At 40.8% G+C, this 14,670-nt stretch overlaps 1 protein-coding gene across 1 annotated transcript in view; it reads left to right on the top strand.

Moving 5' to 3' along the window:
• LOC139301937 (steroid hormone receptor ERR2-like) overlaps positions 1-2,399 on the top strand; it is a 33,643-nt gene extending 31,244 nt beyond the window's left edge. The window contains exon 7 of the mRNA XM_070925457.1: positions 2,155-2,399. Within this exon, the coding sequence (XP_070781558.1) occupies positions 2,155-2,399 (245 nt within the window). The remainder of the gene's footprint in view (positions 1-2,154) is intronic.
• The last annotated feature ends 12,271 nt before the right edge of the window (positions 2,400-14,670 follow it).

Here is a 14,670-nt window from a genome sequence, read left to right on the forward strand (position 1 = left end):
TTAAATCTAAAATAAATCTACATAGTTGGCATTTCATTAAAGCAAACAAAGAAATAAAACAAAAAAATGCCAAGTGGTTGTCTGTATCTGGTGAGCCGATCGCTTCCACAATGAAGGATACCTGATAAGAGGGGACAAAAAGGTCAGAGGCATGGTTGTTTAATTTAACACTCCCGAAGTGTGAGTGTGTGTGTGTGTATCTATATTTTAATTTGCGTGCACATACGTGTGTGTGTGTGTGTGTGTGTTGGTGAGTGACTGTCACATTGCGCTCTCATTCTCTCCATCTCCATAACAGTAGCTGCCAGCGCGCCACAGCCGAGGGAGATATATTTAGCATTTCATTAGGAAAACAGGGGCTGTCAATAAAATGTGTTAAGTGGAGTGGAATGAGCGTTGGGGAGCGACGGGCCTCGTTTGTTCCAATGTGAAGATGCTGCGCCCGTATCGACAGTTTGCTTTTCATGAGGCCGGGCCTGTCCCCCACTAATCAATGCCTGTTAGGAGTCTTTTCTCCTGCCTGACTGAAAAATGAAAAATGCTGAGCCCAGAGCTTTAGTCTTCTGATGACAAACTCTCCATGGGGAAGAGAGGGGCGGATAAACGGGAGGGCTGGAGGGAAGGGGCGGGTGATGGAAAGACGGGGATGTAAAGGTAAGGGAGAAGTGTGAGAGTGGAAGGCAGGGGTTGAGGGGGAGGCTCAGGGAGGGCGAGAGGGCAGCTTCGGCTCGTTTGAACACAGTCTCGGAGAGCTTCGGCTCCAGGGGTCCTGTGGGTGTGACAGCTGTGGAAATTCATGGCCATTGATTTTGTAATTAGCGGAGTATCGACGGGATTGACGCCAGGCTGCTGACGGATTACATGGAAATTGTTTCTTCAAAGTTAGTTTTGCATTCCGCCCCTAACCTCCTCCAACACACACACACTGACACACATTTTAAAACATATTCTCTCTTTCCCTCTCCTCCTCCTCTTCTCTCTGCTTCACACACACACACACACACACACACACACACACATACTCGCACAGCCAAACGAGGATCAGATCAGTATTAACATGAAGGTTTCAAATGAAGAGCGCTGGAACACATGTGCGGTCCACATAGCCTAGTTAATTTCCCAAGATAGAAACGCAATTTACACAGAAGGCGACTGGTAAAAGAGACTTAATCAGTCAGTTAGGAACATAATTAGCCTTGTACTTTCCTTTTTTCTGCCTCATTTACATGTTTGTACACGGTCTCACTTCACTCCGCAACTTTCACGACACATAGCAGAGCTGATCTAATTCACTCACACGCTTCAATCAGCAGCCACGTTTGGTTTAGCTTTAGTAATACAGTGCATTTAGGACGAGATGAGTCCATCTTGTTCTGTTAGGTATACCAAGATGAATTGTTTGGATTCAATTATAATGCTGAATTGAATCTACATTTTGTTGTGCACCATTGTATCCATCAGTTAATGAATTGTGGATATGATACACGCAGAGATTAGACCTGACACTAGAAGTCTGTGCAGTGAAATTGGCTGAATGCAAACCACTGCTTGTCCATTAAAACACTCTGTCAGCTTGTCCTTTGGAGGACAAGCCTGTTTTTTTCCTAACTTGTAGACTTACACATAGAGAGCAGTTTTTAATAAGTCTCAACTGGTTTTATTTTAGAGCCTATACATAAGGGGGCCAACTGCTCTTTCTTATGGAAATGAAGGCCATCTGCCGCCATCATTCAGCTGAACGATATGCTAGTAATGCAGCCATCTGAATTCATTAGCAGGGGGGGATGTATGTGGTCCATGATACCAAAAGAAATGAATCTTTTTCCTGTCCCACCATATATTTATACAGACCTACAGTACCTCTCCCTCTCTCTCCCTAGAGTCCTGGCCACGCACAGGCATTTATTTAAGGAGCGTCATTAACCACTAACACGAGAAAACCTCTCTCTAAAATTGCATGTTTGCAAAGACAGGCTGCAGAATTTAAAGCTGCAAAACAGCAAGTGGTTGTTGCAGCTGTAGATATTTTATCATATTGCAGATCAATAGAAAATGTTTGCTTTTAATTGAATACATTTGTCCTTTAATGTGTAGCTTTAAAATATACATTTTCTTTCTTCCTTCCATCCTTCTCCACCACCCTTCTTCCTCCAGACTCCATGCACATAGAGAATATCGAGGCAGTCCAAAGGCTCCAGGATTCTCTCCATGAGGCTCTGCAGGACTTTGAGGGCTCCCAGCATCCAGAGGACCCTCGACGGGCAGGCAAGCTGCTAATGACGCTGCCTCTGCTCCGCCAGACCGCCACCAAGGCCGTTCAGCACTTCTACAGCATCAAAATGCAGGGCAAAGTCCCCATGCACAAACTATTCCTCGAGATGTTGGAGGCCAAGGCTTGACACCTGGGCCAGATGTTTGACAGACAGCTGCATCACCCAATGGGAGGCGAAGGACAGCCCGTAAAAAATAAAAGGTGGTGTGCCAATTGACAGTAAAAAGGATGAAGCTTGGACTACTGAGTCATTTTAACACTTTTAAATGGTAATAAACATAAAAGGAAAAAGGGACTTGAGATGGTTTTAAAAAGGGTGAATATCAACCTGATTGACATGGGATCATGATGATGTATATAAAGATGTTGTGTACAGAAATCAGGCAACCGAGGTCTTGTTATAACCAGAGACCCATTGCTCTATATCACCTGAAGCTTCTGTGAATTTGTTTCTTATCTTATTTTCATCTCCAAATGGAAGTGTGTTAATATAAATGTCCTAAAGAACTGTACGGCTACGTAGCCACATTTCGTGTTTTTGTTTCTTCCTTTCATATTTTCTAATCTCAGTTGTTAAAGCAATAGTCTCTAACTGGTCTACATATAATATGTGTACTGTATATTGTGTGAAATTGCACTGGGCTGGGGGGGAGAATTGTCAGACATATTCTTATATTCGTCATCAAAGAAAGCAAGAAGCTCGATTTCCTCGTAATATTTACCTCGTAGTAGCTTCATCGACTCAGCCGTTTTAGTCAACTCGGTGCTTCCAGAAGGACAATGGTTGGCTGGTGATCATAGTTCACAAAGAGTTTGCACTAAGCATCTATGAATAACATGGCAATAATGGGTATTGCTCTAGCAAGCTCTGTCTGGTAGCGTCTGAGTCTCAGTCGGTGGTTTTTGCTTATAGTGACTAAACCCCCTCCTCACTCCTCTGTGTTCACTGTCATACATGAATATTGGCAACTAAGCATACTGTGAAAAAAACACACGATAAGCTATATTCTGTGCTGAGAATTTTTAACCTAAACTTGTATGGCTTGTTTAAAAAAAGGTTTATTTTTATTTAAATACAGGTAAAGGACACAATAACGGCAACATCTATGCAATTTAATGCAATCTAATCTGCTCCTTAATGCAACCTGATAGCCCGGCAATAAATACTACCTTTGTGAAGTTTATAATTCAGTTTGTGTCAGACATGCTGAGTCAACGCTCTGGTCATTTTTCTATAGTTTGTGATGTATTAGATTGCAATATATTGTATAGGTTTTGCTTTTCCTTGTACCCCCTCCCTTTTTGTTTAGGTTGTATTCTCAAACAACAAGTGTCACTATATTGACAGCTAATGTCATTAGCCCTTTGTTTATTTTTGGTCAAAGTCATATGTGATACCAAAGTCTGTATGCTAGCCTCACGCATCTAAACATTAAACAGTTTTTATGATCCTGTATTTTGTTCAGCGTGGACTACAGGTTTAATATTGTGACTCTGAGAAGAGAAACTTTGACTTTGCTGTCGCTGGGCAATAAAATTGAGATGTTTTACGTTCTGATTTTAAAATAACTCATTAACACATTAACAAAGGCTTCATGTCATCATGGATGGCTTTTAGGACAATTGCCAAATCAGCAAGGCCAAAACTCACCCATACATAGACAGCCAATAGAGATGTTTTCAAGTACACATAACTGCCACAGCTGATACTTGACGGATAATATGATTCCCCTTTTATCCCTGTGGTCTATCAGGGTATCAGTTTCAGGGTGGCAAGTTCAAGTAGAGCTAATGCACTCTCCTTGATCATTTAAATTAAAGTAAATTAATTAAGATGGCCATTTTAAAACATTTAAACCTCTGTTATAGTGTTATATCCAAACAGTTTTTGCGCAACAATATAATGACACTTGTGTTTCGGAAAAGAACTTGAAACCCTCTTAAGTGAAACAACAATAATGACAGAATACATCAGACCTCAGATTAATGAAGGTGCCAATCATTCAGACTGGCGCTGTATGTACATTTCTACAAACTCTGACACACTGAGGTTCACAAACTAAGATAATAATTCTGTATATTGCAGAAGTGATAGTAGACCTTCATAGCATGATATCTATCAAATCATAAACCAGTTGCCAAATTATTAAAAGAAAGAAATCCGAATAACGTGAGACAGTTATGAACATGTTATCATAAGGTCAAAATAATACAATAATAGATAGTAACAGCTGCTCTTAGAGTTTTAGTGAGACAGATATTGTCCCTTATGAACACTTTAAAGCAGTAGTGTCTTTAAAGTGTCAAGTGCCATTAGCTTCTGCCCAAACAAGAAGAAAAACGTAAAGCGACCAGTAACTACAGACATGGGCCAGTTTCTACACTTTAAAAGATCCCCACAGGAGCAGATGCTATTGATTCACTGTAATGTAATGCATAGATAATTATAACCCAGTACAATAGAGAATATAATTCCCATGATGCACTTCCCTAAATGTGTAACCAGCTAATCCATCCCCAATTGAAGTGAGGGATGTATCACCTCTGTACAGTAGCGAACCAAAGCGTAGAGTCTTCAAATACCAGTAACACTGATGACACTGCTGCATTTTGAGCCGGCCAGTGAAATAAGGATGTTATTCACAGTGTATTATTAATTCTGCTATTCATTTAGAGCATCCTCTAAACCCACAATGGTGGCGATAACAGCTGAACAAGAGTAAAATCTTTCATCATTTTTTGTTCAGACAATATGTGCATTGATTAAACATCTCTTTGTCGGTATGAGACTCTGTGAGACACCAGTGTCGCCCTGTAGTCAAACTAAGAGCTGAAACTACCGTGAAAAAGTGACGTTTGTCGTGTTATGATGGTTAAAGGAGAGTGTTTCAATACACTCCACCAGTTCATGTTGTGCTGGCTGTGTGAAAAACTTGACACAACTGACCAGAGTTCCTTCACATACCTCCTCTGTGCACTTTGAAGCCTGATGGCGGATAATTGTTTCCTAACTTTCCCTTCTTCTCAAATTAATATAAGAAAATAAAAGAAAAATGCTTAATTTATTTTCAGAGTTCTAAAACGGTTCTACTGCATCCAATTAATTCTAATTGTCTCCTAAGCTGAAATTCTCAATAGAAATGGAGCAATTAAATCTCTGCTTTGGCTCTACCTTGGGGACAAGAGACGTTTTATTTCGGTTGACAGTGGGGAGGGTTTGTCTAAACCTTTACAAAGGCGATTTCATGGGTGTCTGTAATAGTTTCATAACAGAGCGATCACTGGGCTATGCAAGGCAAATATGGCCACCTATGTTCCTTGTGTTGTGGAGCATCAGACTGACATTTAGTTGTGCTTTGTTTACAACGTGGACATGCTGTACAGTGCCGTACACTGCAAACGTATTGTGCATTTTTCACTGTACTATACTGTAGCTGCTGTGCGTCGATATAACTATGATCATATGTTTAAGTTGCCCGCTGAATTAATTTCCCATGATGTATTAGCAACTTCAACACAAATTTAGAGCCCACCTGAATAGCTGTGTAATATAAATCACTGTACTGAGTCAAATGAGAATAATAAGTGAGTTATATTTGGTCTAAGGTGGGATACTCTCCTATTTGCTTTTGTCTTTGTGTCTCTCACTGCTGAAACGCACATTCTGTGTTATCGTCGATTTTGGTTATCAGCACAGCAGGACGTATAGCGAGTGAAGGAGTCTAGACCCTATACCTCAATTCATATTTTGAAAATTACACTGGGTTTGGAAACGGGCCATGGGTTCCTCCTGGGAATCAGTGGCACAGAAATAAAGTGACATCACTGACTGGGTATTAAAAAAAATGTAGATGAACCTACTGCAATTGGGGAGCACATTCCTCGGAGGAGAAAGCTGCTTATTCGCTGTTCCATTTGCGGACTTATCTTATCTCCGTGCACTCTGAGATGACGAGATTTACATAAAACATGGAGGAACCTCCCTGGCCGCGGCGTATAAAGGACCCTGCTAGGTGTATGCACCGTAGACATGTGATTACCCAAGAGGTTTACTCCCCTCAAAAGGAATATGTTAGCAATTGTGATATATGATCAAGCTAAAAGGGAGCTTTGGTTCATTTTAATTATAAACTTAACACCCATGCTCGGAACAGGACAGGGTAACTATGCACACAAGTTCACAGTCCTGGTGAGAAAAAGGGGGGAAAAAATGTGAAAATGTTGGAGAAGCAAAAAGCCAACAGCTGGGTTTCACTGGACAGTATTGTGTGGCATTTTCTTGTGTTTTCTTTTGTTGTGTTCATGCCAAATGTACCCATGTGTAAATATATGCTTTTTTTGGAGTGAGTCAGATCTAACAGTGCACTGAATGTACAGTGACAATAAAATCACATGGTTTATGTAATCACTGCAAATTATTTCTTTAAATATCTTCAAGTCAACAAGCATGCAGAGGAATCCATCTACAAAGACTCGCTAGGTTCGAATCATATTTACTGACAAGGTTAATTTAATATATTATCTTTTTCTTCGGGATTACTAGGTTGTTTATGGATATCAAAAAAGAGAAAAATAAATACCCACACACTGCTGTGTCGTTTATTCTACACAGTGGTCTTCGTCTGATCCTAACCCCAACCCTCACAAAAAAACAGTTGTCAGGTTAGTTTTAAAATTATAAATTACTTTCTAAACTTTCTATATACTGTAAGGGTTTCAAAAGAAGCAAAGATTTGTCTTTCTCTTTGACAGTAAGTCATTCTCGCCAAAGCAAAACAGGCTGTTAGTTCTCTTGTCCACTTGTATGTAATATAAAGTCACTTTTAAATGATTTTCTGTAATGTGCTGTTGCTTTTAGCTATTCCATATTATCTGAACAGTCCATTTTTTTTATTCAATGGATATCAACAAAATAGTAGTGAATACTAATAGTAATTTCATGCCCTTACTGATCTCAGGATAAGAAATGTACAGTCAAACGGTGCCTGGAATGAGCAATCATGTATGTGTGCGTCTCCTATGCACTTGTATGTTTAGCAAGATGGTGCCTTGGGGTGTAACGGCATCCTCCTGCCCCGACTGTCAGTTGGTTAGCTGTCTACACAATGTCCCGTTTGACCTTGTGTTGGCTGCAACACTGGCTGAATGCACATCTGACACACTCCCTTCCTTTGTGGTGCAATCCTGTGGAAGTCATTTCATTTACTGGGCTTTCAACTTCAGCCAGTGTGGGGGTTGGGGGAGTAAGTCTGTGTTTAATCAGCCTGCCACAAACCATTCCCCTAAACAAAATCAACTATGATGTCCAGTGAAAAGATCTCTCAACAGAAGATTGAATTAAACATATAAATGGGCTTGTCACTTTTTCATTTTTTATTTATTCTCTTGGCACAGCTACGCCCGCCACTCCATATTACTGCTGGAAATAACAACTGTATATTAACTTGTGGATTGTTCTGCACAGTATGTCAGCATTACCAATATGTTAGTGTAGTGAATGTAAGTGTTGTTCATTAAGGAGTGCTGAGAAATAACCTGCAAGGAAAGTAAAAGCTCAAGCTCAAAAACAGAGGAAAACACACAATCACTTGTCTCATGAACTCCTCATCATTGCAGCTTTTCTCTCGTAGGATTGCGACTAGTTTTTTTTCTCTGTTTTCAGTCTTGTAGAAGGGAATTAGGTTATGGCCCACTGTCCTCAGAGTGACTTTCCATCTTGTAAACCATGTTTTATTCTCCTTAAATCGTCACCAGTCATCAGGCCTGTCTGTGCTTAAGAAGGGGCATTGACACTGTCACACTGCAGTGTGTTAATCAGGCAACCTTGTTGCCTTCCTCTTTCAGAAAATCTATGATCACACTGTTAGTGCAACCTTGTACTGTCACCACCGGCTTCGGCTCCACTACCGTACGCTCACACTCCTTCCTTTGCTTCATGCGAGGATTATTCAGCGGCTGAGGTGAGAGTCCACTGAGAATAGGCTGTAAAGTGTCAGTCATGGTTACCCAGAGTGGTGTTGTCTGAGACAATGTAACTAGGTGAAAGTGAGTGAAGGAGATAGGAAACCATCAATATGCTCCCTGTGTAAATTGAAGAAGGTCATGATTTATGGCTCCCGGCTACAGCATACATACATGCTGAATCTACTCTTTTTTTTTTCCCTCTGTCGCCTGGCTCAAGGACAGGTAAGGGTGCCTTTCTCCACAGCTCATCCCCACCACCATGCAGTCTGAGGCAATTTGTGATGGACAGCCCTGAGAAAGGCCAGTGTTTTTCAAAATGAATTGAGCGCCATCTATAGGTGGCCACAGTGACTGAGTGACGGTACCTCTGGTGTACAGAGAGTGCAGGGAAGAAACAAACGCTCACATCATGCGTTAAAATGGTGCACTCTGCTACCTGTGTTACTCCTCATCCACCTGCCTCTTTGGATTTTTCATCACCTCATCAGTCACGTCCGTCTTTCAGTCTCCTTTTACTTGGGGACTCAGACAGAGAGGGGGCAGCTGTGGGTTTTCTAAGGCCTCGCAACAGCTGCAAACCCCGCATGGCATTGCATCTGTTCAAGTCTTGCAGCATTATGGTCTGTATCTCGACTGAAGCAAGTTACATTACAGTTCATAGTGGGGTTCTCTCTGGTCTTACCCTATTAACCAATGAGCAGATGGAAATTATATGGCAGGGCGTTAGGCCTGAAAATGGACTTGCAAGCGTCTTGCTGTCTCAAGCACGCAGCTTAAAATGGGACAATTTAAATAAGGACACATGAGTGAAATCAGGCTGTAAATCCATTCGAGGTGGCACAATGAATACTATGAAGTCTTCTCGGAATCTTAGTTTATAATTTATTTGGATGATTTATTATGTCTGGGTGCCTCTGACGTTGTTACTTTGCCTTTGGAGGGAGCCAGACGTAACAAATGGAGCGCTCATTAGCATTTGACCTCCACATTATGCTTTGTTTACCTGCCTCTCCTCACCTCTACATCTCCTCAGACAAAATCAGGGCTTTCACAGAACGCTCCGAGTGTGACACAGTTTTGTTGCTGGGCGGTAAAGGTAAGTACCACATTTGCATTGCAAGATTTCTCAAACAACTTGAGCATGCAGAAACAGGGGGGAGGGAAAAAAAAAAGAAGATGCTTCGCTCCTCTGGGACGAAGCCACTCCCAGATGCTGTCGTCTAGGCTCTGGAGTCCTGACAGCTGCTGAAATCCCCAGAGATGATAGAAAGAAGTATGTACAAAAGTTGCAGTAAAGAGTCACAGGCACATCCTGTTGTGTCAAGGGAAGAGACGGTTGTGTGTTTGGATTGGAAGTTGTTCACCACTAATTGCTTATGGCCAGAAATGTCATGGATGCCTGATAAAACATGGATTAACACCTCACGCTTGCAAACAGGTTTGCCTTTCTACACCTGTGACAGTGATCACACAATAAGGTTGCAGAGCCATTAAAAAAAAACAGATTCAGCATTTTAAGGTTTCTATAAGAGGTTCATTTTAGTCTATGTAAATATTTTGGTGTGCATCTTGTCATGTCCAATGTTCATTCATACAATGCAACCATACCAGAAAAAAGGGAAAACACTTGTCATAAGGTACAAGTAATATCAAATCAAATGAAAAAATGAATTAAATGTAGCTGAAAAACTCTATAAAAAAATCATTACAATTGCAATTATATGCTCCGTGCAACATTAACATTTCCACATTTCATGGGCAAGCAGGTCATGCATACAGTGTGTGTAAAGAGAATCGTAAGCAACAAGTAATGGCAAACTGGCAAACATCCACAAAAATACACACACACGCACACACACACATTATATTACCAGACCGGGGGGTGTGGCAGGTAGACGTGTGTGCTGTAGTTAATTGCGCAACGAGAAACTGTTCTCTAATTTATTTCTTGCCTGTCCATACAAGAGTGATCATGAAACCCCATTCATTTCACAGAACACAATTTTCATATTTAATGAGCATGACTCCAATACAATTACAGTAATTAGTCAAATCTCACTCACGGCCAATGGAGCTCGCCACCATTATTAGTGGATCTTATTAATGATGTTGCACATGTGGTGCTCATAGGGTAATTGAGGGCATGTGTGGGTATGGGGACAGGGGTACTGGGGATTGGAAAGCAGTGGTGGTGTCAGTCTGTTTTCTGTCTTTGCTGGGCCTCATGTTAAATAGAGGTCTGCTTGATATTAACTTTGAGATGTTTAAACGTGGTGGCAGGCAGTGCTATTGATTTGACAACATGGTCAACTGTAATGGCTTTTGCCTTAAATGGGATAACCTGAATTCTACATAGATTTGGTTCAATCACTGACTTAGGAAAGACGCATCAGTCCGTTGCTCCATTAGTTGAACTGAAAGTTTGTATTTTACAAGCTGCTTTAAATAATTGCATATCAGTTCACAGCATCACCGCCATGCTCCAGACCCAGGAGGATCACAACAAAAAAGACAAAGGGAGACGCTGGGAAAGGAAGCCCATTTACTGTGAGTGATGATACCGCAGTGTCTGACATTTTGGAGGTTTGTAGAGTTTCTCTTTCCAGACTGATCCTTATTAAACCTATGTATCTGCAACAAGAGCATGCAGCAGCAAGTGACACATTTTTCTTTGTGTTGGTATGTTTGGCTGCTGTGATGAGAAGATTTTTCAAATTTAGACAAAACATTTAGACTTTTGATAGACATTTTGCTAATGTCTTTCAGAAAAGTAGAACCAATACAAAAGGCAATATACAGCATTTTGTATATAAACCATGGTGAAAGCTATGTCTTCTGTAGCTTCATGTGCTTTGAACCAGTTAGTGTCAGGGTTCATGTTTATAAGGAAGCAATAATTTTAATCAAAGAAAAGTGACTTAATGGCCTTTTATCCAATTAAGGGCAGTGTCACCGCTGAGTTAATGAGTGTGACGCCGTAACAGAAAAACCTCTATTAACACAACATAATTAGCGGAACATGGTGGAATTAGACAGCAGCAATGACAGTGCTTTGGTGTTTTTATAATTAAACACAGGGAAAAGACAACAATTAAGCCAGATCTTAAAACCCCAGTCTCATTCAAGCCAGAGAGGACGCGTATTGTTTTTGGGAAAGCTCTTGAGACGGGGGCTGCTGTTGTGTGAAGTTTGAATTACAGTTCAAAGACAAGAGCTGAAAGTGAGGGAGGTCACAGCGACAATGTGGGGGATTCTGGGAGACCGGAAGACACACACAGCTACATGAGGTGCCATGTTTGTTATGGAGAACTGAATGACACCTATTGTAAATGTGCTCAAGAGAAAACATGAGGGCTTGGATCTTGGATGGTTTTACTTGGAACAAATTTTCAGCACAGATTAGAGTTCCATATGGCGACATCTTGCTGCCACAAAATCCAAACACTACATCTATTCTTGTTTAACACAAAAGAAAATTTCCTGGTATAAAAAGATAAGTTGGTAGGTTGTTGATGAGGAGAATAACGTCTTGTTATAACAACAGATGTTGTATTACTTATTTTTGCAGCAATATGCAGCTGTAATTCAAAAGACTTTTGTGTCAAGACAAGACAATTGTGGGGGGGGGGGGGGGGGTTATTTACTCTAAAGCAGCTATGAGGAATATTTTTAGCCAAGCAGTGTGATGCTAAGGATGGCGATGTTGGTCAGTCCAATAGCCTAACAAATAGATGGATTGGCAAGAATTTGGTCGACACATTAATGTCCCCCTCAGGATGAACTGCAATAACTTTGATGATCCTCTGACTTTTCATCCAGCGCCATCATCAGGTCAAAATTTAACTTTTTACAGTATTTTAGCTTATGAGCAAATACCTGCAAAACGAATTCCCTTCGGCCTAAGATGTACTTTGTGTTTAGTGCTAATTAGCAAATGTTAACATGCTAACATACTACACTGATGTAGTGGTAAACACGTGTTTTTCCCAGGAGTCCAACAAACAAAGCTACAAGAAGAGTGACTATTGGACTTACATTCGCCAAGTGGCCACACACACAACTTCAAATGAATGTTAATGTTGCTAACACATTCACCATATCAAGTTTATGAGGTGACAGTATGTCAGTGTTGTGACAGCTTGTTGCGCTGCCCCCAAGAGGCCAAAAAATCAATTATTGCAGGTTTAAAAAATATTGTAAAAAGAACTTGACATTGACTTTACAATCCATGTGAATGACCAGTTGACCTGAAAGTGTTTCATTTGTTTGTGGAAATTAATTCTCCTCACACGGCCTTTTCCAGCACTCAGTATCAGCGCTAACAGCGAAGTGTTATTGGGATGCATCTCAGTCTGAACCAACCGATTATTCTCGCTGCAGCATACTGGAGGGCAGGCCTTATTAGTGATGTGCTAATGTGACATTAATTGCTTTTACTTTTTCACTCCATTAAGAGGCTGCTATCTGTTTCAGGAGCCTGGCCAGATGGTTTACCGGCTCTGCTCCGGCAGCGGTGTTGCTAATGGGCTGAAGCGCGGAGCTGTAAAATAACGACAGCAACAGGCGACCACAAGAAATGTCCATAATTGAATGGCGAGTGTGGCGTTACCGAGCACCTGTCACATTTTGAAAGGCAGGGCAACTGAAAACTGGGTTGTTGTTGGATATCGTCTTTCACTCTAATATCGACCTTACAAAAATCGAGAAAAGGAATTTGGAGGAAAAGAACAGCTGAGAAAAAAATGAAACCTTGGACCTCAAATAGATCAAGTCTGTTTGTTTAGAGTATTTTTAAGCTTTTGTTGAAGAGCAGTGACAAGTCTTCATTCAAAATATTGGCAGCCATTGACTATATGCTGAAAATAAGGCAGCCGCATTGAGCAGTAAAGCCAAGACCAGGGTCAAATGCTAAATAAGAAGAAACTGGCACTAGAGACACCCAGGGGAAACCTCCCCCTCTGTGTCCTTATTCTCTTCCTCCTCTGTCCTTAGTCTCCCATCCACCACCCCTCCACCTCTCCCCTACCTTGATGCCAAACCTCCATGACCTAGGCCAAGATCAATAGCACAGTTTAAAGAGGATGGACTGTGTAAATAGAGACGATAGATCCTGCCGATGAGGATGCCTTGACCACTGATGGCCTCTGACGGGTGCGGTAGCATTTGATCAAGTCTAACATTGATGGCTGTCGATACATTTGGCACAGAGAGGTTTGGATCCTGTCAGTGGGACATCAGGAGTGTGAAATGTATAGGGGTTGGGTCTAAAGATGAGTGGTCAATTTTTAGATAATTTTCTGTTTGAGTGTTACAGTCAGAGGATGAAATGGGACCATTAGGGATCTGGAGTTGCCGGCAGCTATTGGCGAATGGGCTTTCAATAACAGCATCCCGTGGGGGTCCAGTGTGCAGATTCACCTTGTTCAGTTCAGAGTGTCTGGAGCACACATTCATTCTGTTAATATGCTTCTTAATATTAAGATTAATCACAGAGTTCAGTCGATTGATCGACAGAAAATGAATCAGCAACTATTTTGATAATTGATTGATCATTTTAATTCCTGTTTTGTATCATTTTGAATTTAATATATTTGGGTTTTGGACTGTTGGTCAGACAAAACAAGACATTTGAAGACATCTCCTTTAGGAAATTGTGTTGAGCATTTTTCATTATATTGACATTTTATGGATAATGGAGAAAATAAGATTAGATTAATCAAAAATAAAAATAACCGTTAGTTGCATCCCTCATCACAGCATGCTTTGTCCAAAATCCCTGTGATTTGCAGAAAAAAAAGAAGGAAATAAAGAAACATTTATAATGCAAGAATTTGCCTTGTTATGACTCCCAGTTGAGAAATGTAATTGGTCTTTCATGTCAAACTCAGGCCAGTGCAGCTGCATGTTGTGACCTGTGGTTTCACACATTTGTCCATTTCAGTTATAATGCAGATTATGGGCTGTACTGGGTGTATAAATCAGTAACTTGTTCTAGGTGAGGACCTCATCACTTTTTGATTACAAGTGTTTTCAGTCTGTTATGAGTGCACACAGTTCCTCATGGAGACTAAATTAGCTGTTTCCGTTTTCCACAATAATATTATGCATCAGGTTGAATTCCCCAAATAAAACCTGGATGGCATTTCAAAAGTGATTTATTATAAATAAAACATTTTTTCTGCATCTTTGAAGACTTACATTACCATATCTCAGGCATCAGCTTTTTTGTGCAATATTCCCCTTTGCAGACGTTTTAATGGACCGTGTGTATGATTATTTATATAGTTTACAGCTTCTCAGTTAGATGTCATAACATTTACCGCGCCCATCCCATGGCAAACATCCTCTAACCTCGAGGTGCATTTGTAAACTGGCACTCAGAGGACCGAAACTGGACGTACAAATGGAAACATTTTAGAGGTTCACAGTAGGCT

Source organism: Enoplosus armatus, chromosome 19 (assembly GCF_043641665.1).
Source record: "Enoplosus armatus isolate fEnoArm2 chromosome 19, fEnoArm2.hap1, whole genome shotgun sequence".
NCBI lineage: Eukaryota > Metazoa > Chordata > Actinopteri > Centrarchiformes > Enoplosidae > Enoplosus > Enoplosus armatus.